This window comes from Cyanistes caeruleus, chromosome 14 (assembly GCF_971803275.1).
Source record: "Cyanistes caeruleus chromosome 14, bCyaCae1.hap1.1, whole genome shotgun sequence".
In the NCBI taxonomy this organism is placed as follows: domain Eukaryota; kingdom Metazoa; phylum Chordata; class Aves; order Passeriformes; family Paridae; genus Cyanistes; species Cyanistes caeruleus.
The window spans coordinates 5,480,091-5,502,054 of record NC_141714.1 but is presented as its reverse complement, the minus strand read 5'-3'; the positions used below and the strand labels follow the sequence as shown (position 1 = coordinate 5,502,054).

Below are 21,964 nucleotides of genomic sequence, written 5' to 3'. Positions count from 1 at the left end.
TTAACCTGGGCATTGGGGTGCATTTAATTTTGAACATACTCAGAGCCAGGACTGCTCTGATAATTTTGCCAGTAACATTCAAGGCATAAGAGATCACAGCAAAGATTTTACAAAATACCTATTGAAAACCTCACACTGCTTTGGAGCCAGCTTTTAAAGCAGTAAACTCCCTGCAGGTAGGCACCAATGGGGACCAGTTTCCCCCAAAGCACCAGCCCATGCAGTGTCACACTGAGAAGCTGAACCCACCAAAGAACTGTTGAAGGAAAAGAAAATAACAAGAGGTGACATTTGACAAGTTTTTTATTCAGTGCACTGGACTCATACATCACGTCTTTGTCAACTAACAACATTTCACACATTCCTGTAAAACCAATGCCAAGTCCAGTCTCTTGTTAAAGATGCTCAGTGTAAAATGTAAAGCAGTCTATCAAATATTTCCTTTAAGTATACCTTAGAGCCCAGAAACAGGCTATGTCCAGCATGTTCAGTGCCGAGTTCCAGCAGTGGATAGAGAATGGAGCAGTTACTCAGGTTTGATGCAGGGCTTCACTAACAAATGTCTAAACCCAGCTCAGTAACATTTCAGCCAATGTTTATCAGAGTGCTGCTGCTGGTTTGATTATGCTGCTGCTTTGAGCATGGGTGGAGCTGCAACTACAAAAACCCTAATGCAGAACTAATCAGCACTGGAAAATGTGATGTGGGCTGGGGCAGCCTGTCTGCTCTGTGCTGAGGACAGTGACTCCAGCAGCACAGCATGGCACGTCTCACCCCGTCCCTGCAGCAGCAGTCAGAACAGCACAGCAATCCACAGAGAAATGCAAGGTGCTCAGGCCTGACTATCAGGGCAAAGCAACAGGTTTTCAGGGTGGAGTGGTCTTACACTGCAAACCTCTGGGCAGGGATGCCTGCAAGCACAAGTTTGGCAATTAAGTGGATGCTCGGGAGTGTAGGCAGCTGGAGCATCCCTGCTTCCCTCTGTCTCCCACGTGGGCAGGCACAGCATCCTCAAACCCTGTCCCACCCAGCGGATGATGTAGGGAAGGCTCCGTGGTACACCCTCCTACTATCAGCCATCACCCTGGCTAGCACAGAGTGCCCTGGCAGGGAGACAGAGCTGGTGCTAGCCCTACAACTTCCCAGCAGAGAGCTGTCCCAGAAAATCCATCTCTGCTCATCCCCTTCCACCACCCTGCCCATGCCCCACCTGCCCTGTGCTCCAGCCCAAATTCTCATCCTGCCTCATCCCTGCCCTTAATCACTCATTCACTCTGTGTGTAAGGAAGGAGACAGCACATTGCCAAATCAGCTATCTCAAAGGGAATCTAGCAACTTTTATTGAGCCCTTGTCATGGAGCCTGGACTGTCACAGGCAGTCCCTGTGACGAGCACGCGGTCCTAAGGCATGGTGACCGTCCGTCCGGCGCTCCTGGCTGCTGTAAAGCGCCTCTTATTCCTCAGACCAGAGAACCTCTCATCCAGCGTCAGGCTGGTCTGCAGGGGAAAGCGAGAGCGAGTCAGTCCCTTGTCTTGTGGCAAAGCACAGCCAAACTTGTAGCGGGGTATTGATTAGAGCCCATCAGTCAGGCTGGTGTTTCACAGCTGGTTAGTCAATTAAACCACTCAGCACACAGAGACAGGGAGCTCGACAGACTGTGTGTGGCTGGAAAACCTCCAAGCAGCTCCCAGCCCCAAGACACAGGGCGTCCTCGGCAAGAACAGGAGCAAGCAGATGGCATTTGAGCACAAGGCATCAGGTAAAACCAAACCGTCCAGACAAGAAACGCCGGCAATGAAGAAGGTGGAGTGGGATTTCTCAGCTGCCCCAGGGCTCTTGGACCATACTTCAATGTAAAATGTGACACCAAGAAGGGCACCAAAGCAAAGAGTGAGCAAAGCCCAGAGGTGCCACGTGTCTCTGAGGAATGGGAAGCACTGACAGTGAAACAGTCCCCTCTGGCCAGGACTACTCATCAGCAGGACCTCCCTGCTCCAAGCAAGCACATGGACAGGCCAAGACAGGCCATCAGAGTGGGAAAAACTGGGCCGAGTCTGTAGTTGCTGAACAGTCTTCTCAAGTGCCTTCAGTTTTGTGAGCAACCTGGCCAACACAGCTACGGGACATTCCTCCCAGGTTGTGTTAGATAAACCCAGCTGGCAGCCCCAGAAACCTGAGTGTGACATTAACAGCTCAGTGGCAGGGCTGCTGCGGGGAGCCAGGTGCCTCCTGTCCCGTCGATAATCCTCTACCTGGTTGGCCATGGCACGGAAGTTGAATCTCAGCAGCACCCCCTTGGGCTGGGGCTTGGCCACCCGTGCCGGGGGTCTCTGGCTTCGCAGGAATGGGCGCTTGGATCCAGGCCTGGGGAAAGCACAGAGCTGCAGTCACTCAGGATGCTAAGACAGCTCACCTCCCATCCTCTGCAAACCAGCACAGAGTAAAGGACACGCTCACACACTCCACCCGTCCCCCAGCAGAGCTGAAAGGCAGCCAGGAGAGCAGCAGTGCAGGCAGAGTTCTAGCACTGGGGACTGTCACATCCAGGCTATTGGGGGGTGCTCTCTGCACCCAGAACATGCACAGTGCCCTCACCCACCCTTCTCCCTGTCCCCAGCTGGGTGCCAGGTCCTTCAGCTGCCCCTTTCCAGCCTCTGAGCTCCTCTTACACAGTAAGCACAAGGTGTCCCTTTGGGGTACACTGTTTCTCCTAACACCCCACAAACAGCATGTCACCTCTTCCCACAACTGTGCTTCCATTTCTCCTCACTCTGCATTTCAAATGAGGGCATGGTAATTACAGATTACCATGTAATTACAGGTAAATACAGGAGATTTTATCTCCTTCTGATATGCTGGGAAAGGAACCAGACATCATTTGCTAACCATTTTGGGTCTGAACCATTCACTGCACACTCATTACAGAAGTGAAGCTGCAATAATGCTAAAGGGATTTGCAATGGCTTTTGTAGGGCTCCCACCCTAACAAATCACCTCATTTACTTACGCGCTGGTCTGGCCCGCCTGGGGATTAACCACAGAAACCGTGAGAATTGCTCCCGGGCTGGGTTTCACTTGCCACCTGCCGAGACAGGGAGATTTATCCAGCTGCAAGCGTGAAAGAGCACATCGCATTTGCATTGTGCCTTTGTTCACCAATTACCTTCTCATCCTTGGCGGTTTCCCTTCTCCTCTAGAATCCATCTGCTGTAAAATATATTTAAAAACAATTACTTAAAAGAATTAGCTCTCAGAAATGGAGATTTCTTTTCCAGGATTTTGTTTGGTATATCTGAAAACCTCCTTCCTTGCGAGTTGTCAAGAAACATGCTAATTTGGGGTTTCCCACTGGCACAGTGATGTGTATGGGGTGGCTTTACCTTGCCCTGCTTGTGCTGCTCTATAAACTGCAAGGTTTATTTTTATCACTCTCCCAGGATTTACTTCCCAGCTGCCAGAATACCAAGCTGCATTACAAATTGCGTGCAAATACTTTCCTACCAATACATGCAGCGTTCAGGTCATCCACCTCTCTCCCCCAGTTACTTTTGGAAGAAAAGCTGCAACTGGGCAAAGGCTGGTAAAATGTGAAGGTTTGTCACTACCAGCAAACTGCAGAGGAAACGTCTCGAATACTGACCCCTCTCTGGAAGCCGGCTTTGTAGAACCACTGCTGCACCCGCTTCTGCTGGAACACTGGTCCCCTGTTCAGCAGGAAAGGCCTGATGGCAAAGGAGAGAAAGAGGTGAGGATGATACCAGGTCTCTCTAATGTTTAATGCCAAAATACCTAACCCAAGCTGGTCTTAAAAAGAAGCAAATGAGGCTGTGTGTTACTGAGTTCAGCCCAACAGGTTTTTCTGCCAGCAAAGGATTTCAGAGGAACTTGATTTTCCACTCAAATGAGGCAACAGCTTGTGTGTTCTGAGCTTTGCTCATTAAAAGCAAAAAAACATGGGAGGAAAATCATAGAAAAAAATCAGGTCAGAAAGGACCTCTTGATGTTATTCAGCCCCTGTTCTGCTCAGAGCAGAGGAAGGATTGCTTCCTTTCATGCTCGGAGAACATAACGATCTCAAGGAGACAGGCACCGAGACAGTGCCCAGCACCTGGCACACTGCCTTCCTCACAGCTCCTGGGGCACAGTCTGCTCCTGCAGCCCCTCACTGGGACAGACACCCTGTCTCTGCCCATCCCTTATGGCTGGAATCTCTATTTCCTACATGAAAATAAATGCAATTTCACCCTTCAAAAGTGTTTCCCAAAGCGACAAATTTTAATAAAAATACAAAGGTCACATTTTCTGTGCTTCCTGAAATAAAATTACAGATTAATATTGGCATTATTAACTATGAGCATGAGGCTATTTTCTTTCCAGGTGCCTTCTTAACATGCCCAGGGGTATTTTTCTGGTGCTGCACAAGCACATGGCTGTAGCCACTCCCAGCTGGCACATACAGAGAGCAGAAGCCCATGAGCTGAACAGGTGAAAACCACTGAAAACCAAAATAACCTGGAGTTACCAAAGATTTTACCTTCTCCCTGGGGCTCGGACGCTGGCAGCATCTGCTCTGAATCTCTTGGGGCCTGGAGATGGCTGTGGCTGTTCCTCCTGCTGCCCATTGCTGCTTTTGGCAAAAGCACTGCTCTTCTTGTTGCCCTGAAAGAGCAGCGTGAGACCTCAGCAGTTGTCACCTGCAGCACAATCTTGGTTCAAGAACAGGGGTGAGGGCAAGGGACAGCACACAAGGCTCTGCTGTCCACTGACTGCTGCTGACACTGCTGTCAACAACCAGTCAGGGGGCCTGTCTCACTTCCTGGACATGGAACTACAAGTGCCAGGGAGAATGTTTTATTCTAATGCTGCAGAAATCAAAGAAGAAAAAAATCAGTACACACAGAGCAAATCTCACAGAAGCCATGCATTACAGCCCTGCCCAGGTTTCCTTTCGGTCATCAGCTCTTCCTTGTCTGGACACGTGCACTGCCTGGACCACACCCTGACGCATGAAACACACCAGAGGACTCCTCAGCAGTCCCTGTCCTGCAGCTTCCACACAAAGTGCCCCAGGCTCCAGCCTGGTGATTTCTGTGGTACAGCTACCTTCACTGTTAGTACCCACTAACTGTGCTGTGTTTCCATATTCTTCTTCCCCCTTGGTTTATTCCCACAAAGTGGAAGCAGCTGTGGAATTCTGCCTCCTAGCAACTGCTTATTACTTTTGGTAAATACCAGCCACATTCAATATCTGAGTCATCCTGGTCTTTCTTTTCAGGAATAACCTCACTCCTTGCACAAGCATGCTCAGTTTAGGGCTTTCTTATTTATACCCCTAACACATCCACTAAATGTGCTATTTTGTTCAGCACTTGCATATTTTAAAAAAGCTTACTGAATATCTATGACCTCCTAACTGAGTGGATTTCCATCAGTGCAGGAAAACCCAGCTGCCTCTCACCCTCTGTCACAGTACTGGGAATCAGTGTCTCTGGTGGAAAGTATGTCTCTGAACCAGAGGCCTGACAATTCACCAAGTCTGTCCTTTGACTTCACAGGAACTTGGAAAATGCTCTGGGTGCAAAGATAACAAAGACTCTTAACACACCTCCTCTGAATGATAATAGTAAGATGAGATGCCATGGAATTAATTTTTATGGAAATTTCTTAAACCTTGCAAGACCAATTTTTAAAAAATAGTTTTTTTGCAAAACCCAAGGGAACCGATCAGTAAAATTATGCTAAGTCAGAAGCTTATAAAACCAACTGGAAAATTGCTATTCCATATGCATGGATGTCTGCACTCACCTATGCATACAAATGTTGTGCACAGGCATTAAAAGATGGTGTTTTCTATGTAGATTGCTCTTTGGAGTGATCCAGGATCATAGAATTGAGCAGATTTCTACATGACATTTGGGAAAAGCTGTACCTTCCTTATTCCCCTACCTCCTGAGTCGATGCCTGGCGATTTAAAGGGCTCACTCCATCGAATGCAGCAGCTGCTCTTCTCTTGCGACCAGGCAAAGTATTCCTGAATTGTCTCCGATTGAATTGTTGCTGTCCAAACCCTCTTCTGAAACGGTTAGGTCCTAAAAACAAAGCCCTCTTATTTTAGCATACTTCCAAATTCAGTTTATGACTACAGTTTTGTAAAGAGATTACAATGTTAACTCAATGTGATACAGGAGTATCTACACAAATAGTGGTGCAAATTCGTATTAAATAATTAATTTTTCTAATGTCTCTCTTGCATTCTTGTATATAGGACTGCCATACACATTACTGATGTGAAGGAATACAGAAGAGAAACACCTTTCACAATTCTGATTCCTCGTAAAAGCAGGAACACCCACATCAGGACATGTGTCAATCTGTTGTCAGAGCTCACACTGCTATGAATTAACTATGAAACAGAAAAAGCCTTGAGATACAGATATACACATGACTTGAACATCCCAAAGCCAACCCCATGGCAGCCTGAAATACCTCTGAGGGCCCACATCATAGTATAATTATTATTTATATACATACATATATATATATATATATACACTTTAATTTTCTTTTAGCTTCACACACCGTTACTTCTCGGGGACATCTCCTGCTGCTCTTTCATGATACTCGCACGCTTGCTGTCCATCTTGCATCTCACCTTTTCCCCTAAGCCTGCTGATGATTTTGAAAAGTGCTGAAGTGTTGAGTGAGAGGAAAGCCCTGTCAGACTGAGGCACAGTGCTTCCAAACCTAATTAATCCACAGAATAAAATCCTGTAGTCGTAATGAGACAGCAAGTTTCTGAGTGAGTCACTGTGTGAGCTGACACAGGCATAACAACAACAATCACAAACTCACAGCTGGAATGCCAAGAGGGAATTTATTTCTGTTACCTCACAAACCAGCAGATCCCTGAAGCAACACCTAAGCAGAGCCACTTGGGCACAGTCACCACCCCATTAAGCTTGGCCCAGCGCTGAAGAATCACCAGGCTGCCCTTCACACCAGTTTGTCAAGGGCTTGCTTGCACAGAGTCACCACCATGCTGTGTTCTGATCTCTGTACGGAGGCAGGGAGCTCAAGCACATCCAGAAGGATCCCCCCACACCTACCCAACACCTCCATTAGCTATACCCAGACATTCTACTTGGCAATGCACACAGAGGGTAAACAGCAGTAAATGTGTGTTGTCCTTCACTGCTACTTCAGACTTTGCTATCCCCAGCTGCAAGGTCCCTTAGGCATACAGGCCCCTCTGTCTTCAGCCCGTTCCCACCAACAGCTGCTGCAGCAGTGAGATGTGCCCACACCCTGGGGTGTATAAACCAGGCACAGAGCTGTGCATGGCAGAGGGCAGTGAGAGCACACTCAGACCCTGGATCTCACAGCAGAACCTCACTGACACAAACCACAGAGCAGTGAGCTGTGTATATTGATCTGGCATCATAGGCTGCTATGTGGCAGCAATTTATACTGACTTGGAGCAACTGGAAATGAAGGGTTCTGAGGCATTCTGAGCAGTGGCATTGCTGTGAGGGCCACCAATGCCACAATGAATGAAGGCTCCAGCCTCAGGGTGTAACACCAGACAGCACCAGCCCGAGCTGCTTACACCTGAACACGTGTGGGGATCATTTGACCTGCTCTGGCTCTAAAACAAAAGGGCACCAGGGTGGGCCCTTGGGAAGCAGATCCCAAACAACATGTTGGGCTGCTGCGTGCCTCATGGCCAGAGGTGCTGGTTGGGAATGTGCACAAAAACACAAAGCAGTTCACAAGCTCTGGGGCCAGTTATTTCCTTTGCAGACAATGCCCTCTCATTGCAGAAATGCAGGTGTGTAAATGTTCTTCTCATGACAAACATTCAATTTTGGCAAACTGTATCTATTTGACCAGATTTAGACTTGCTATAGTCAATGTCCCTTTGATTTTTTTCTCCTGCTTCTATTCCCCCAGCCTGTTTTTGCCCTGTCTTGTTTCTCTTGAACCCCCACCCTAGGCCTGTCCCTATCTCTTGCCTATTTGCTGGGCTGCTCTCCTGCTGGCCACCAAGCCTTGCTACACAGCTCTCCTACACCCTGGAGAGGACAAGAGACTGAGCTCAGCTGCCTTTCCTGGATACTCCATCAGGGCAATGGGAGGGACTGCTGCAGCAGGCAGTCCTGCCTAGAAAATCGAGCCCCTGTCAGTCTGTTCCTATTAGAGAGCCTGTGCTCAGCAGTGCACTCAGGCATGGCTCACCCAACACAAATAACACATGACAGAGCCATCAGACTGCAAGGGAGACCCCATCACACCAGCTGGGGACCAAGGCCTCGCTCTGTCATCTGTGTCCTGAAGTGTGACACATGGGAGGCTTCATGTCTGCAAAAGGTCTGGCAGATATTTAATAATGTAAGAGCATTTCAATAAAACCCCACAGTGTCAGCAGAAACACAACCCCCCCACCACCATCCCATGTTTGGGTCTGTGCTCAGAGCCTGGTGCTGAGCACACCTGGGATGGCCAAAAAGCACCTCTGCTCAGCCAGTCCAGTCTGGGCACAAGTTACCATGTCTGACAGACTCTTTTTTCCAAGGAGATTTGAAATTCAAATTTCTCATCATTAAAAATCATCTTTTCCCCAGTAGGGAGAAGGTTTAAGCCATATTCCAAGAGGGATTAGCAGCACTCTTCTTGCTGGTTTAATCAGTGTAATACCCTTCCCCCTCCTCTGTCATTACAGTGCTGGGCTCCTCAGATCATCATTTTGATAATGGTTATCACATCTCAGCCCAGAAAGGACTGCATTTCAGCAGGGACCGAAGTGAACGGCGCCCCTGATGAATTATGGGCTAAATTCCCAGTCATGCTGAGCTTCCCCAAATTGCTACTGACAATCAGCACCACACAGCATGGCAGTCTCTGCAATTGGCAGGGCTGAATTCAGACTCACTGAAAATCTATGAAATACTAAAACTACAAGAAATAATTCTATAAATTAACAGAAAGGTTCTCCCATCTAAGGAACAGGGAAAAATATTTTATTTGATTTCCCTTTGGATGTAGTAATTGCTTGAGTGCGGGAGAGTATCAAAGCCTGTGGGTTTTGACAGAAAAATCAATTTGCTAAGGGCATTTATCATCATTATGTTTTGAACTGGAACAATCCTCAGTAAGACACTGTGTGGTGGACACCAAAAACACAAAGGTGGGAAGCAGAGCAGAGACAAGCAGGATTGCTCCCAGTGATCCTACTGTCCTGATGTGTGACTGCCATTCCAATATAACACCACAAAGATATTTCTGCAAAATATCACTAGAATTTAAAGGGAGTGACTTAGCAGTAATTAAAAAAAATAAGTTCATAGAGATGGCATTTCATGAATCAAGTAGCTTTGGTTTGTAAGTAAAAACCAGTGGAACAAAACAAAGGTGTGATCACTTGGTATTATAAAAAAGCCTCACCATAAAAATAGCATGCTTGGCAAAAGTGAAAATTTACCTTCAGTAACTGAGCTATCAAATACAGTTACTGGAGGGGTAATTTGGATAATTTAAGTCTGCTCTGGGAAATCGAGGATTAGGAAGAGGCATAATTAAAATACGCAAAGCCAAGGGGAATAGAGAATAGATATTAAGTCACTTTAAATTAGTAATTCATGAGAGAGTGGAAAGGAGAGAAATGGATGAATTATGCTCTGAAAGGGCCCAGATTTTCCATTGTTATGGGGAGAAGACCTAATCAGGGTCTGAGCACATCTTATACGCACACAGGAATTAGATAGGAGAAGGATTTAAGAACTGAATTTTGCTTAAAAAATGCGTTTTCCAGCCTGGGAGGCCTCTGCTGTCTCAAGTGCCCATCTACCTTGCAAATTCCTCTGCTTCCAGGCACGGTACTGGGGCCGCCCGTACCCCGAGGCTGAACTCCTGTTCTTGACCTGCTGCCTTCTGCTGTCGCCCGCAGCGCTGGCATCTGTCTGCTCCTTCCTGTGGCGCTTTATGATGTCATCTAGAACGAAATGAGGAGAAATCCACAGAAACTGCACTTTCCACCACCAGTGATTCCCTCTTTGGGTGCTTAGAATTGTCCACGGTAAACACAGAGCTCGCTGTCCTGTGAGCTACGCTGGACAGACAATGAAAGATTAAGCTTAGCTTAGAAAGTATAGGATCAATTTACTGGGCTCCTGCGGGCTGGAGATTAGAGTGCAGCAAATGATTTACAAATGTGCCAGCATCCAGCACGTTCCCACCACAGGCAGGCCAGAGATTTCAGACCCTGTCCACCGAGGGATCTGATCCTGCAGGCTTCCCCCAAGCCTAAGGGAAGATTATTTTGCAGAGGCACCAGGAGCTTAGTGCTGGGCAGAGGCCTTTTTTGAGAAGGTCTGACTTGAGTGGCTGTAGGAAAGGTGGCCAAAGGGGGGAGGATGTGACAGCTGTTGAGCTACTTGGATGCACAAAGTTGGAGCTCCATCAAGAAACAGCTCAGGCCCCTCCATTCTCAATCAGCTGGTCTGCAATCAACAGGATCTTCTTAATTCAAGCTGCTCTGATGAAGAGGAATGGCAAAGGCAAAGTGGTGTCTCTTCATTAATTTGTATTTTCCAACATTTTCTTCTTTTAACCTCAATTCTTCCAGAAAATACTTTGCAAATAATAAAGGCACATCTGTGAAGCTTCAGGCAGAATGTTTTAACTTGAACAAATTAGCAAGAAATTAAGTGTCCAAAACAGGCCCTTTCCCAGGCAGAAGCTACTCCAGCTCCTTAATGTATCTCTGAAGTCAAAGGACAAAAGTACCATCAGCTTTCAGTGGGTGCTTACCATGAATTATCAGACCTCCAGCACTGGTCCCTTGTCATTTCCTATCAAGAAACTCCTGTGTCCAAATGAATACAAAGCCCGAGGAAAAGAAACGAGAGCAGATGTAAGAACAGGCTGCTTTTGTGATTTCTCTTTCAAGTCTGCCAGGAAAAGAATAGGCTGGGAGATACTGGGCCATGTTCTTGGGATGAATTTGCTAATGGTCTCAGCTAAATGTGCCTCTGGGAGACGTGTGATTTGGAGCACAGGATGCTTTGAAGCGTTTTGGAAGCATCCTTGCATGCTCTGCACGGAGGTGACCACACTCATCCAAGGGTGGGCTGTCCACAGCATGAGGAAATGAGAGGGGCTGAATGCTCAGGTGCCTGATCTGTCGCCTTTCAGAGTCTTTTTTGTTGGGTATGAGTTGTTACCCTGCCTTTTGTGCCCCTAAACACGATGGGGTTAACAGAGCGATGTAATGGACTACTACACAAGGCAGCAAGAGGAGACTGAGAGGTCATTTATGGTACATCTATGCCCTCGAGGCAGAATTAGATCTATCAGGGCAGCTTTAAAGCAACTCCTGCAGTTTTTCTGTGACTGCTAAGTCATGTAAAGCACAAATGTATGTGAAAGCACAGAAAAGCCACCCGACGGAAAAAGTTCTTGACCAGGGGTCTCTTGTTTTCCAGCTCTCTTCTACCTTGAGTAAGGTGTATTCTGGATGGAATATGGAGTTGGACCACAGAAGGACTGACTGGGAGAAGCACTAAGGGAGAGCAAAAGCAAAGGTAGTGTCACACATCAGCAAAGAGAAAAAGGGTGTGCAGTACCATGGGAGAAAAATAAATCAAAAATGAGAGATCCACTGTTGCTAAAGCTCCTCACAGAGACATTAAACAAGGGTGCATATGCCAAGGGATCAGTTGGAGTTTGCAGTGGAAAATGTTCGCTGTTCCTGCCAAATGGCTCTTTGCTGGGAAGAAATGACACAAGGCTTCAGTTAGGAAGCGGACCCAATAATAAAAGGTGCTGATGAACTTTCCTTTCACAGCAGAGACGCCAACACGATAATCCACCAAGATCTCTCGTCCGTGCGTCAGAATGCAGGCCTGGGGAGCTCATGACAGGGCGGTTGTTGGTTGTTTATGCACAGTCCACGTTCCCCGTGCCAAAGGAACGGCGAGCGTCGGAGCGGTGCTAAAAATAGCAGCACGGCGAGGCCATGGCTCGCCTTCCCTCGCCACAGGGGCTGCTCTGCGTGGACCCGCGGGCCGCTCTCCCGAGAGCTCCGGGCTGCTGCCAGCCCAGCGCCGAGGCCGGGACCCCTCACACGCCTCCCCCGCCGGTGCCGGCCGCTGCCTCCCGGGCACGGGCACTCGCTCGGCGGGGCCCCGCACGGCCCGAGCCCGGCCCGGGCCATCCCGCACTCGGCCGCCCCGGCTCCCCGCCCGCACGGAGCCCCCGCGGGGCCCGGCCCCGCCGCCCGGCAGCGCCCCGCACCTACCCAGGGACATGTCGATCTCCTCGGCCCCCGGCTGCGGCCCCGCCGCGGGGCCCGGCGCGGGCTGCGGCCCCGCCGCCTCCATGGGCCCGGAGCGCTGTGCGCTCACTGCGCCTGCCCGGAATGTGCCGGCCCCGCACCGGCCCCCGCCCGCCCCGGCTGCCCCGGCCCCTCCGGCCCCTGTGCCCGGCTGCCCTGTCCCCCTGTGCCCGGCTGCCCTGTTCCCCTGTCCCCCTGTGCCCGGCTGCCCTGTCCCCGCCCCGGCTGCCCTGTGCCCCTGTGCCCGGCTGCCCTGTTCCCCTGTGCCCGGCTGCCCTGTCCCCCTGTGCCCGGCTGCCCTGTCCCCGCCCCGGCTGCCCTGTTCCCCTGTCCCCGGCTGCCCTGTTCCCCTGTTCTCCTGTCCCCCTGTGCCCGGCTGCCCTGTCCCCCTGTTCTCCTGTCCCCCTGTGCCCGGCTGCCCTGTCCCCCTGTGCCCGGCTGCCCTGTCCCCGCACTGAGCGGCCCCTGTGCCCGGCTGCCCTGTCCCCTGTGCCCGGCTGCCCTGTTCCCCTGTCCCCCTGTGCCCCTGTGCCCGGCCGCCCTGTCCCCGCACTGAGCTGCCCCTGTGCCGCCTGCAGCCAGCGCTGCTCCCCCTCCTGCGCTCAGCCCTGCCTGCCTGCCCTCCGCACCCTCCCCGGCGATCCCTTCCATCAGCGTCTCCCCTCCATCTCTCTCTGCCTTAAGCACCGTTCCCCAGCCTCTGGGCTGACACTCGTCCTCTTCTCCCCCCGAATCCTCCTCCTCCGGGGTTTTGTGCCGGCAGCACATGTATCTTAACAACAGCAGTCAGTTCTGACCCATGTGAACGACGGAATGACATTGCTTCGTTCTGAACACCAGAAAAACAAGACAACTACAAACAGCGATACTCGTGGCTCGTATTTGTGCTTGAAGTCTGTTCTGCTATTTGTGAGTGCCCGGAGGAGGAAGCACCCACTTGGCATTGGTCCTGGGGCAGCATCCCGATCACCCACAGAACCCCGATTCTTCAGGGGATCTTTCTGTCTCTGTTACATTGGTCATGGCACCGATACAAAATGCAAGCTAAACCACCTTCCTCTACTTTTAAAAACAGGTGAAAAAATAAAAATGAGATAGGAGAACAATTTCTTCCAAAGGGCTGCCACGCATGAAGTGAGGAGTATGCTTTTCTCTGAAGTTTCCATAGGATAAATACTATGAAATAAACTTTCTCACGACTTATGTAATAGGGGCCACATAAATAGTGAACAATGTCTGCATGTTTTGTGTTTTCAGGACAGGGCTTTTATTTCACCTTACACTTCAAACGGGAGAGAAATTTCTACACGCAGATCAATCAGGGCAAGAATTGCCTCCTGGTATGTGTACAGCTCTTGGAAAGATCAAGTGCTTCTGAAAGTGTTGGTTTAGGGGAGGTGTTCTTTCATGAAAGAAAATAATAGAACAGTGCTGGGGAGCAACAAATAACCTTTTTGCTGTATTTTGCAGTGACACTGCAGAATGACCATGGAAGCAGACTGATGTGAGATGCGAGGAACCAGGATCCTTGTTTGCAGTGTCCTGTGGTACACAAGGTGTGCTGGGGGCTCCGCTGTTCTCTGAGGAGCCCTGGCTCTAATGCTGCCCTAGTCCAAGAGCTTTCCCCCGAAGAGAATCCTTGAGATTTCCCAGCAATTCAGCGAGTATGCAGAGAAGCTGCTGGGAAAGGCCTGGATGTATCCATATAAGCCCAGCTTTTAGTAATACACTGGGAGAGGAGGTTACAGCAGTATCATTTTGTAGCACCTAAGGAGGATGCTGGAGCACGGCTCTAGGCAGTGTCCAGAGACACAAGGGAAGGACTGCAGCAGGGGTCTGGAGTCTCCTTGGGTACAGGCCCACTGTGAGCTGAATAACCCAGGTTTCCACCCAGGGCAGCAGCTGGAGTTGGTCACTCTGAAGTCAGTGTCATGAAAGCGTTCCTGGCTTTCTGTAAAATCTTGCACACTTGTATCTTCAGAAACTCTGGAAGCAACAGCTGAGAGATTTCCAGCAGTGTTTCTATTTTATTACATTTAGTGAAACAAACATTTGTGACCAAAGAAGACAAAGACGGAGTTTAGAAATGGCAACTTCTAAAATATTCAAAGGACATTTTTTCATTAAACTACAGCACAGCTTTTACAGCAAATTCCACTTCACCAGCTGAGAGGTTTAATTAGCTGCTTTCCTTCAAGTGCATAGCATTAAGGGCAATGATAAAACCTTTCCAAGCCATATTTCTTCATCTGGGAAGTATGAGCTGATATGTTCTCTTATCTCTCAACTGCCAGTCTGTGACCTCTTAACATCTTGGCAAGTGTCCCATTTGCTTCGTATGTCTCAGCACTGCCATCGTCTCAGTCCGGAGTAATTTCTCACATCAACAGTGTAGGTGACACATGCTGGAGCTGGTGAAAAGGCCTAAAGAGCCAGAACCTCCTCTAAAGCACAATCCCCCTGCACTGGAGGGGACTGCAGGTGTCTGGCAGACAGACTTGACCCTGCATCCTAAAAAAGGAATATCAGGAATGTGACTTGCACAACTAGAAAGTGAGATTAATAAATGAACAATGAAAAAAAGAGACAAAGAAAGGGGGGGGAAATTATTTATGTACTGGGGCACCTCTGCCAAGGGCACCAGTTATTCCTTCCCCTTGTTAGGCACAAGCAGGATCAACTTGTTTCAAAAGAGCAAGAGTTACTTTGGAGCACTGGGCCTTTCAATTTATCAGATGCTCTCTTCATGTCATATAATGAAACCTCAAGGAACCCTATAAGTCTTTTAATTAAAAGTAAACAAAAATAAACTCAGTGAGGGAAAGGAACACATGCCAGCAGTCAAACACTTGTATTATCTGAAATGTGTCCTTGGTCTCTTAGAAGATTTAGTGAATCTTCTGCATGTTAAATTACTTATGGTGATTTATTGTTGTAACAAATCTTACACTGTGAACTCAAAATTAACGCTGGTCACTTTATCTTTTATTCCCAGGGGCACCTCATATCACAGTAATTTAATACAAAATTGCAAAATATATGACTGTTCACTTTCAGTGAAATGGACCCAAAACTACATGACTCAATTGCTAATAAATGTTGGGGTTTTTTCTTGGAAACTAAGCTCAGGTGGTTGTAGGAATATGTGTCAAGGAAAGGTTTGGAATCTGCATGCACACATTTTTTATTTGAGGGTAAGGAAGATTTCCAACCTCTTCCAGAATTGCTCAAAGCATAAATAATCACTTAATTCGACGGGGCAAAACCCTGATCACTTTTGTGACACTGTATTTTGCTCACAAGGGGGATATTTAGGCCTTTTAATTTATGAGAACCCCAGCACCACCATTCTCAGTTCTTCACAAGGAACACTGGTAGCAGTACAGCTACAATACCTTGCTCCAAAATTGGTGAACCACCACTCGAAATAGCTTATGTTTTATTGTTAGATGCTGAACATGGCCTTTTAACCATATGATACCACTTGAAAACCATCTTCTTGAGAAGATGGAAGAAAACCAAACACTTCTTCGGGCTCTTTGAAGAAAATTCTATTTACACCAATATTTCTTTAGGTTAGCCATTCCCAGAATGAGCTGTATTGATGATGATAATTCAGTTTTTATGCAGAAGGTTGCTGTGTATACTTCAGCCACTGTATGCTATAAAGTGGCTGAGCTCAGGGAAAAAAGATCAAACACGGATAATGACAAAATCCTTGTTTTGCTTCTTACAAATCTAGCAGATGCAACCTGCATAGAGCAAAACTGAGTTTTTTGAAAGAGGAGGTGTTGGCTTTTTCTCCTCCTCTCTCTATGCATATTAAAATTGTAATCTCAGCCTGGGACATGCAAAACCACTGCTACAACACCCATAAGCTGTACCTCTGGACTATGCAGAGTGTCCCACAGTCATCCCATAAAAAAGCACATGTACAGGATGACAGGGAGCTGGAAGGCTCAGTGCAATCTGTAACCAGCCAAGCAACATTCCAGCAATGGAGATCCACAGGTACACCACCCGTGGCCGTGCTGCTTGTTGTCGTGTAGAAGTAGTTTCAGTTTATGCTGCTTTTAGGGATCTCTCAATGTTAAAGTAAACCTTCACTAAAAAGGCTACATTTCTAATCTCTCCAAGAAACAAGCAAGGCAAGTATGCTACTGCACAGCAAGCAAGTTACTCAAAATAGAATAAAAAGACAAATCCTGTCTGAATTCACACCAAAATGATCAGTGAAGGACAAAGGCCTATGCAGCACCACAAGAAGGTATTTCCAGTGCGTGTAGCTGGAATAGGTGGGGATTTAAATAACATCTTTAAGGAGGGATGCTTCCCTCCCCACTGCCTTCAGAACTATGTTTCCTCATGCTCAATGAAGCACTGCTAGCTGTGCAATGAATCACATGCTGCCAACAGGAAACGTATCGGGAATATTCTCATTAATGGATCGGCTCTCTTATTGTGGTCTGTACAAAGACATGTTAAGAACACATATTGTTTGCCAAGGCAGCTAGACAGAATCCTGCTTGCTTCTTTTCTATTCAAGCATCAGATGCTGGAGTATTTTGAGCTATTTCTAGCTTTTTAAAATGGTGTTTCAGATAAATGACTGCCCTTTAGCAGAGATAGAATGGCATTTGCCTTTTGATCTAAGAAGGAATATATGTATAATTTGCTTGCTTCACTTTCAAAATGGGCCAGATGGTGCCACTTTAGTATGAATCTTGAATTCAGGTATTTGGAGATTATTTTAACTGCCTGTAGGAAGCTGTGCACACCTGCAGGTGTTGAAGAAGAAAAGCAATATCCATGACACATAGAGCATGTGCTGATAAGCAAAGTAAACACAAAGGATTTGAAGAGGCATCAAGGAGATGGCACCAGGATCATGGGAGTGTTGAAGGAACAGTGACTGTGTTACCTCAGTGTCTCACCCATGGAGGAGTACTGAGTGTACTTACAAAGAAGCACAGCAAGAACAGTAGGAAAACTCTCATTTAATTGCTTAAAGCAAAAGGAAGTCTCTAAAGGATGCAGAAAAGGTCCATCCTGACATTTCAGGAGGATTTAATTTCTCTAAGCAAATGGCAATTTAGACTGACAAAGCCCTGCTCTGTGTTTACCTCAAGTACTTGACTCAGGAGCATGGAAAGCTTCAAAGGTCTCTCTGCCGTCGACAATCCCTGTTGCTTGGCCATAGGTGCCCAGAGCCTGTGTGGCCTGGCAGAGACCTGCCAGCACTGTAGAGTGTCGGGGGAGCATCACTCTGCACAACGCCCTGGGCAGCCCCTCGGCTTTGTCACTGCGCTTTGCTGTCCCCACCGCGGCGCTGGCCTGCCCTGGGACACAGCCTGCAGCACACGCTGCCGAGTGACAAAGGTACGTGAGCACTCGGCTCTTGCTGTCCCTGCTGTCACAATCAATTTCACAGCACCGTCTGGCTCTCTGCATTAGGCGGTGCCCTGGGGAGCTCCGGCTCTGTGAGTGATGGTGCTGAGCAGGGCTGGGAGGAGGTGCAGCAGTGCAGGCAGAGCAGCAGGACACGCACACAGCTCTCGCTGCCTTGTTCTGAGCGCCGCTTGGGCCAAGGGCTGCCTCACTGCAAGGGTTCTGAGGAACTACATCTTGCATTCCATGTTGAAAGTTAGATGGATCAAAGCCTGATCTAGATCCCATTCCTCAAGGCATTAACGTGAAATTTGTTGAAGTCGTATCTTTATGAGTTCTCATCTCATCTGGAGCAGATGTGGGTAACCACAAAGACTTTCAAAGTGGAAACTCTTCATGGAAGTGTGGGATTTTCAGAAATTTTCAAACTCCTGAAACTCAGCTCTGTGTAGCATGGCTGCAATAAAATATATTTGTCTTGTGCAGTCTCATGACAACATCTGAGTGTTTCCACCTCTTCCTGTACTCAACTTCCATAATAAATTAAAAAATGCAACAATCTCTGTTTTATAGGAGAAAATGAGGGATGGCAGAGCTATGGCTAACTGGTCATTCTGCCAGGAAGGTTGGTTTGAGGAGCCTTTTGCAACTAGACTAGTAACTAGGTCTTGCTTGTGAAATGACAGAGAAAGAAGGGCATGGGGAAAAGGAACTGTTGAAAGGATGTGAAATCCATTACAATTAAAAGTAATTAGACTTTAGCATTCCAGACATCTGTTCTGGTTCTGCAGCTACTGGAGGTGATAAATGACCCCCACAGGTAAATCTGCTCTACTACAGGAACACGGAATCAGCTTTCAAACTTTTGCCTGAGAAGGCAGCAATTTCCTCCAGACAGTTTACAGATTGGCAATTTTTGGTGAGCTGTTATGAAAAACCTCAGCCATTGCTTCCAGCCTACTGCATGGGAAATTTCTGTTTCTTTGAAGTTCCTTGAAGATGTAAGAATGTGTCTGAGCAGACTGAGCAAGCTTGGCTTGCTTTTTGTAGGAGCAGCTGCAGGTGTACAGTGAGTATTTGGTTAAAGATAAAAAGGGCCCTCATACCTGAGAACTCTGGCGAAAAAAATATGTTTTAACCCTTTGGCAATTTGTCAGGCCTATTTCACACGAAGAGAGCTTAAGCTCTGTCTTACTTGTGCTCTAAACAGTGAGAGGCTAAGTGATGTAGCTGAGAGGGAAGACAACCAACCTACATCTCTGAGATGGCCCTGTGCCCAGGCACATGCTTTGGAAACTCAGAGCAAGTATCTCTAACGTGCAGTAGAATTTATGTGCTGGAGCTGGTCCTGGCTCCTGCTCTGCTTCACTCTTGCCAGATGCAGAGCGACCATGGCTTCTGCTCCATGTCTGCAGGCAAAATCATCCTACACACTTGGCCCAACACCAGCCTGACTTTATTCACCCTCCATTCTCTCTGGCTGGAACCTCAACCAAAGGCAGCAGTCAGCAGTGTTTATACAGGTTTGCCTTTTATTTTCTTGCTGTGAATCCAGGGAATGATCGGCTTTTTCAGGGCAAGAGCAGAAGCTCTGGCCCAAGCAGACTGACATAGATATTCATCTTTAAGCTTGAATCCCACAGCCCCCCACAAGTACCCACAGCTCAGGCCAGAGGAAGCAGATGGCCACAGTATTTGAAGGTGACAATGGGACCCCTTCCCCCTCACAGCTGCATTTTGCACACAGAGATCTTTGCTGGAAGGGCAGTCTGTGTGCCAGGACAGGCTGATTCACAGATCCACACAGCACTGCCCACAGGACTGAACCCTTCACTCTTCAGGACCTGCTCTCTGATCCTGGCTGATTGGTTCTACTGGATTTCACGCAGACATCAGCCACATCATATTTCAGGTCTGCTCCTTTTGTGATCAATAATGGCTCAGCTGTCTGTCAGTGACGTGTTGCTGGCTGACGGCCAGTCTCTTCCATACCCCATGTAGAGGGAATTTCCTTTAGATCCCCAAATTAGGCATGACATATGTATGGAAAAATAAACAAAAAACCAACCCAAACCAATTCAAGAATGCAAAGACCTTAAGGAGGTTCAAGGCTTAAAAGCAGATTCTGCTCATCAAACACACTGCAATTGCATTAAAATGTGGGGTCTATGAGGTTTTCTTTGGCATTTCCTAATCACAACTCCAGAGCAATTCTTAGAAGATAAATATGCAGCACCTAACAAGAACTGATTATGTGGTAGAGGAGGCAATTATCCATCCATCCATCCATCCATCCATCCATCCATCCATCCATCCATCCATCCATCCATCCAGTATCCCAGCAGTTCTGTAGTATTTCATTGAGGTAACTGGGCCCTGGACCTTGCAACGGGCTTCTGATTCATGTCTCCACACCAGCCTTTTGCATTCCGAGCTATGGGCATTCGTGTCTTTGGGGCTTTTGTGAGTGTTCCTTCACCCATTTCAGGGTGAGCTGCTCGCTCGCTCTTGTTGCCTTTGTTCTGGCACGGAGGATTCCTGGGTGATTTTTGTGGCTGCCACACGCGGTGATCCGGAGTCCGTGCCCGGCTCTGCCGGTGCCGGCTTTGCAAGGCAGAGGCCACGGAGGCTCTGATGCTCCCGGCGCAGGAGAGCTCCGGGCCTGAGGCGCGGCCGATGCAGTGCGGTGTCCGGACAGGAGCGACCGCAGCGCCGAGAGAGCCCAGCGGTGGCCGAGAGCAGCGGGCAGGGCCCAGCGGTGCCCGAGGGCAGCGGGCAGGGCCCAGCGGTGCCCGAGGGCAGCGGGCAGGGCCCAGCGGTGGCCGAGGACAGCGGGCAGGGCCCAGCGGTGGCCGAGGACAGCGGGCAGGGCCCAGCGGTGGCCGAGAGCAGCGGGCAGGGCCCAGCGGTGGCCGAGAGCAGCGGGCAGGGCCCAGCGGTGCCCGAGGGCAGCGGGCAGGGCCCAGCGGTGGCCGAGAGCAGCGGGCAGGGCCCAGCGGTGCCCGAGGACAGCGGGCAGAGCCCAGCGGTGGCCGAGGGCAGCGGGCAGAGCCGCGCTCGCAGCGGCGCCGAGGCTGCCGAGCCGATGTTCCCCGTGTTCCTTCGGCTCCGAAGCCTCCCCGCAGCCGCGCCCTCCCGAACGGGTCCCCCGCGCCCTCGCCCGCTCCCGTCCCGGCTGCGGGACTCTCCCTCCCGGGCTCCCTCCGCTCCCGGCATGCCCCCGTCGCCAAGAGGATCCCGAGCCCGAGCCCGCTGCCTCAACCCCCGCAGCGCCCCCTAGCGGCACACGAGCCCTCGGGCACGCAGGAGCCGAACGCCCCCGCCCATCCCCGCGAAGCCCCGCCCCTCGGCGCCGTCGCCGCCGCGGATTGGTTGGCGCGGGCGAGGGGCGCCTCGAAGGCCCGCCCCATCCCGCGGCGCCCCCTGCGGGCCCCGCGGCGCCTGCGCAGCGGCCCCGGCCGTTGTTGTGGAGGGGCCGGTCAAGATGGCGGCCGGGCAGGGGGGCGGTGGCGGCAACAACGGCACCGGGAGCGGGAGCGGGACGGCGCCCGGGAGCGGAGCGGCGGGGCTCGGGATCCCCGCGCACCTCACTCTCTCCTTCTCGTCCGGGCCGCACTGGGGCGCGGCAGCTCTGCCGCAGTCGCACACGGTGCGCAGCCTGGAGCGGGCCCTGGAGGAGGCGGGCAGCTCGGGCATCCTGTGCCTGAGCGGGAGGAAGCTGCGCGACTTCCCCGGCAGCGGCTGCGACCTGAGCGACACCACGCAAGCAGGTGAGGGGGCCGTGGCAGTGCCGGCCCGGGGCTTTGGGCGTCGTGCGGGGCCGCTGCGGGGCCGGCGCTGAGGGCGGGCGGCTTGTAGGCGCTGTGGTGGCCGCCGGGGCCGGGCGGTGGCGGGTGCGGGGCGCGGGGATGCAGCGGGGGGGTCCCCGCGGTGTCAGGGGAGGGCTGTGGGGGCAGCCGAGGGGGTGACACGGGAGCGGCCGCTCTGGGTGAGGAGCGGGGACCGCGCTGTGCGAGGGCAGCGGGGAGGCTCCGCGTTTGCGGGGCTCTCCGTTGCGGGCACCGGGACGGGCTCTGGAGGATGCGGGGCTGCGGTGTCGGGGCTGCCCCGCTGGGCGCGCTGGGGGCCGGTTGTGCCGCGCGAGTGGGGGCCGAGCGTCCGTGCAGGTGCGGGCTGTGAGCGGGGCACGCTGAGCCCGCTGTGTGCGAGCGGAGCGGGGGAGCCGGAGGTGCCTGGGGAGGTGG

At 50.2% G+C, this 21,964-nt stretch overlaps 2 protein-coding genes across 9 annotated transcripts in view; one reads left to right on the top strand and one right to left on the bottom strand.

The window, feature by feature from the left end:
- Positions 1-285: 285 nt before the first annotated feature.
- LOC111942236 (UAP56-interacting factor-like) lies at positions 286-12,430 on the bottom strand. 5 transcript variants are annotated; one of them, XM_086850241.1, is made up of 9 exons: positions 12,297-12,430; positions 9,846-9,989; positions 5,948-6,090; positions 4,536-4,660; positions 3,642-3,723; positions 3,165-3,208; positions 3,009-3,083; positions 2,254-2,365; positions 286-1,497 (listed from the first exon to the last, which is right to left on the bottom strand). In XM_086850241.1, the coding sequence occupies exons 1-9, from the start codon at positions 12,376-12,378 to the stop codon at positions 1,402-1,404; spliced, it is 903 nt and encodes a 300-aa protein (XP_086706367.1). In that variant the 5' UTR covers positions 12,379-12,430; the 3' UTR covers positions 286-1,401. The 5 variants fall into 5 exon arrangements, with proteins under 5 accessions (XP_086706367.1, XP_086706368.1, XP_086706369.1 ...); XM_086850242.1 differs by having other exon boundaries at positions 3,165-3,205; XM_086850243.1 differs by lacking the exon at positions 9,846-9,989 and having other exon boundaries at positions 12,297-12,398.
- An 8,721-nt stretch (positions 12,431-21,151) lies between these two features.
- Positions 21,152-21,964, top strand: part of LRCH2 (leucine rich repeats and calponin homology domain containing 2) — a 40,845-nt gene continuing 40,032 nt past the window's right edge. For 2 of the 4 annotated variants that reach the window (XM_086850054.1, XM_086850053.1), the window contains exon 1: positions 21,152-21,490. In XM_086850054.1, coding sequence (XP_086706180.1) covers positions 21,205-21,490 — 286 coding nt within the window. In that variant the 5' untranslated portion in view covers positions 21,152-21,204. The remainder of the gene's footprint in view (positions 21,491-21,964) is intronic. The other 2 variants (XM_086850052.1, XM_086850051.1) reach the window with 1 other exon arrangement.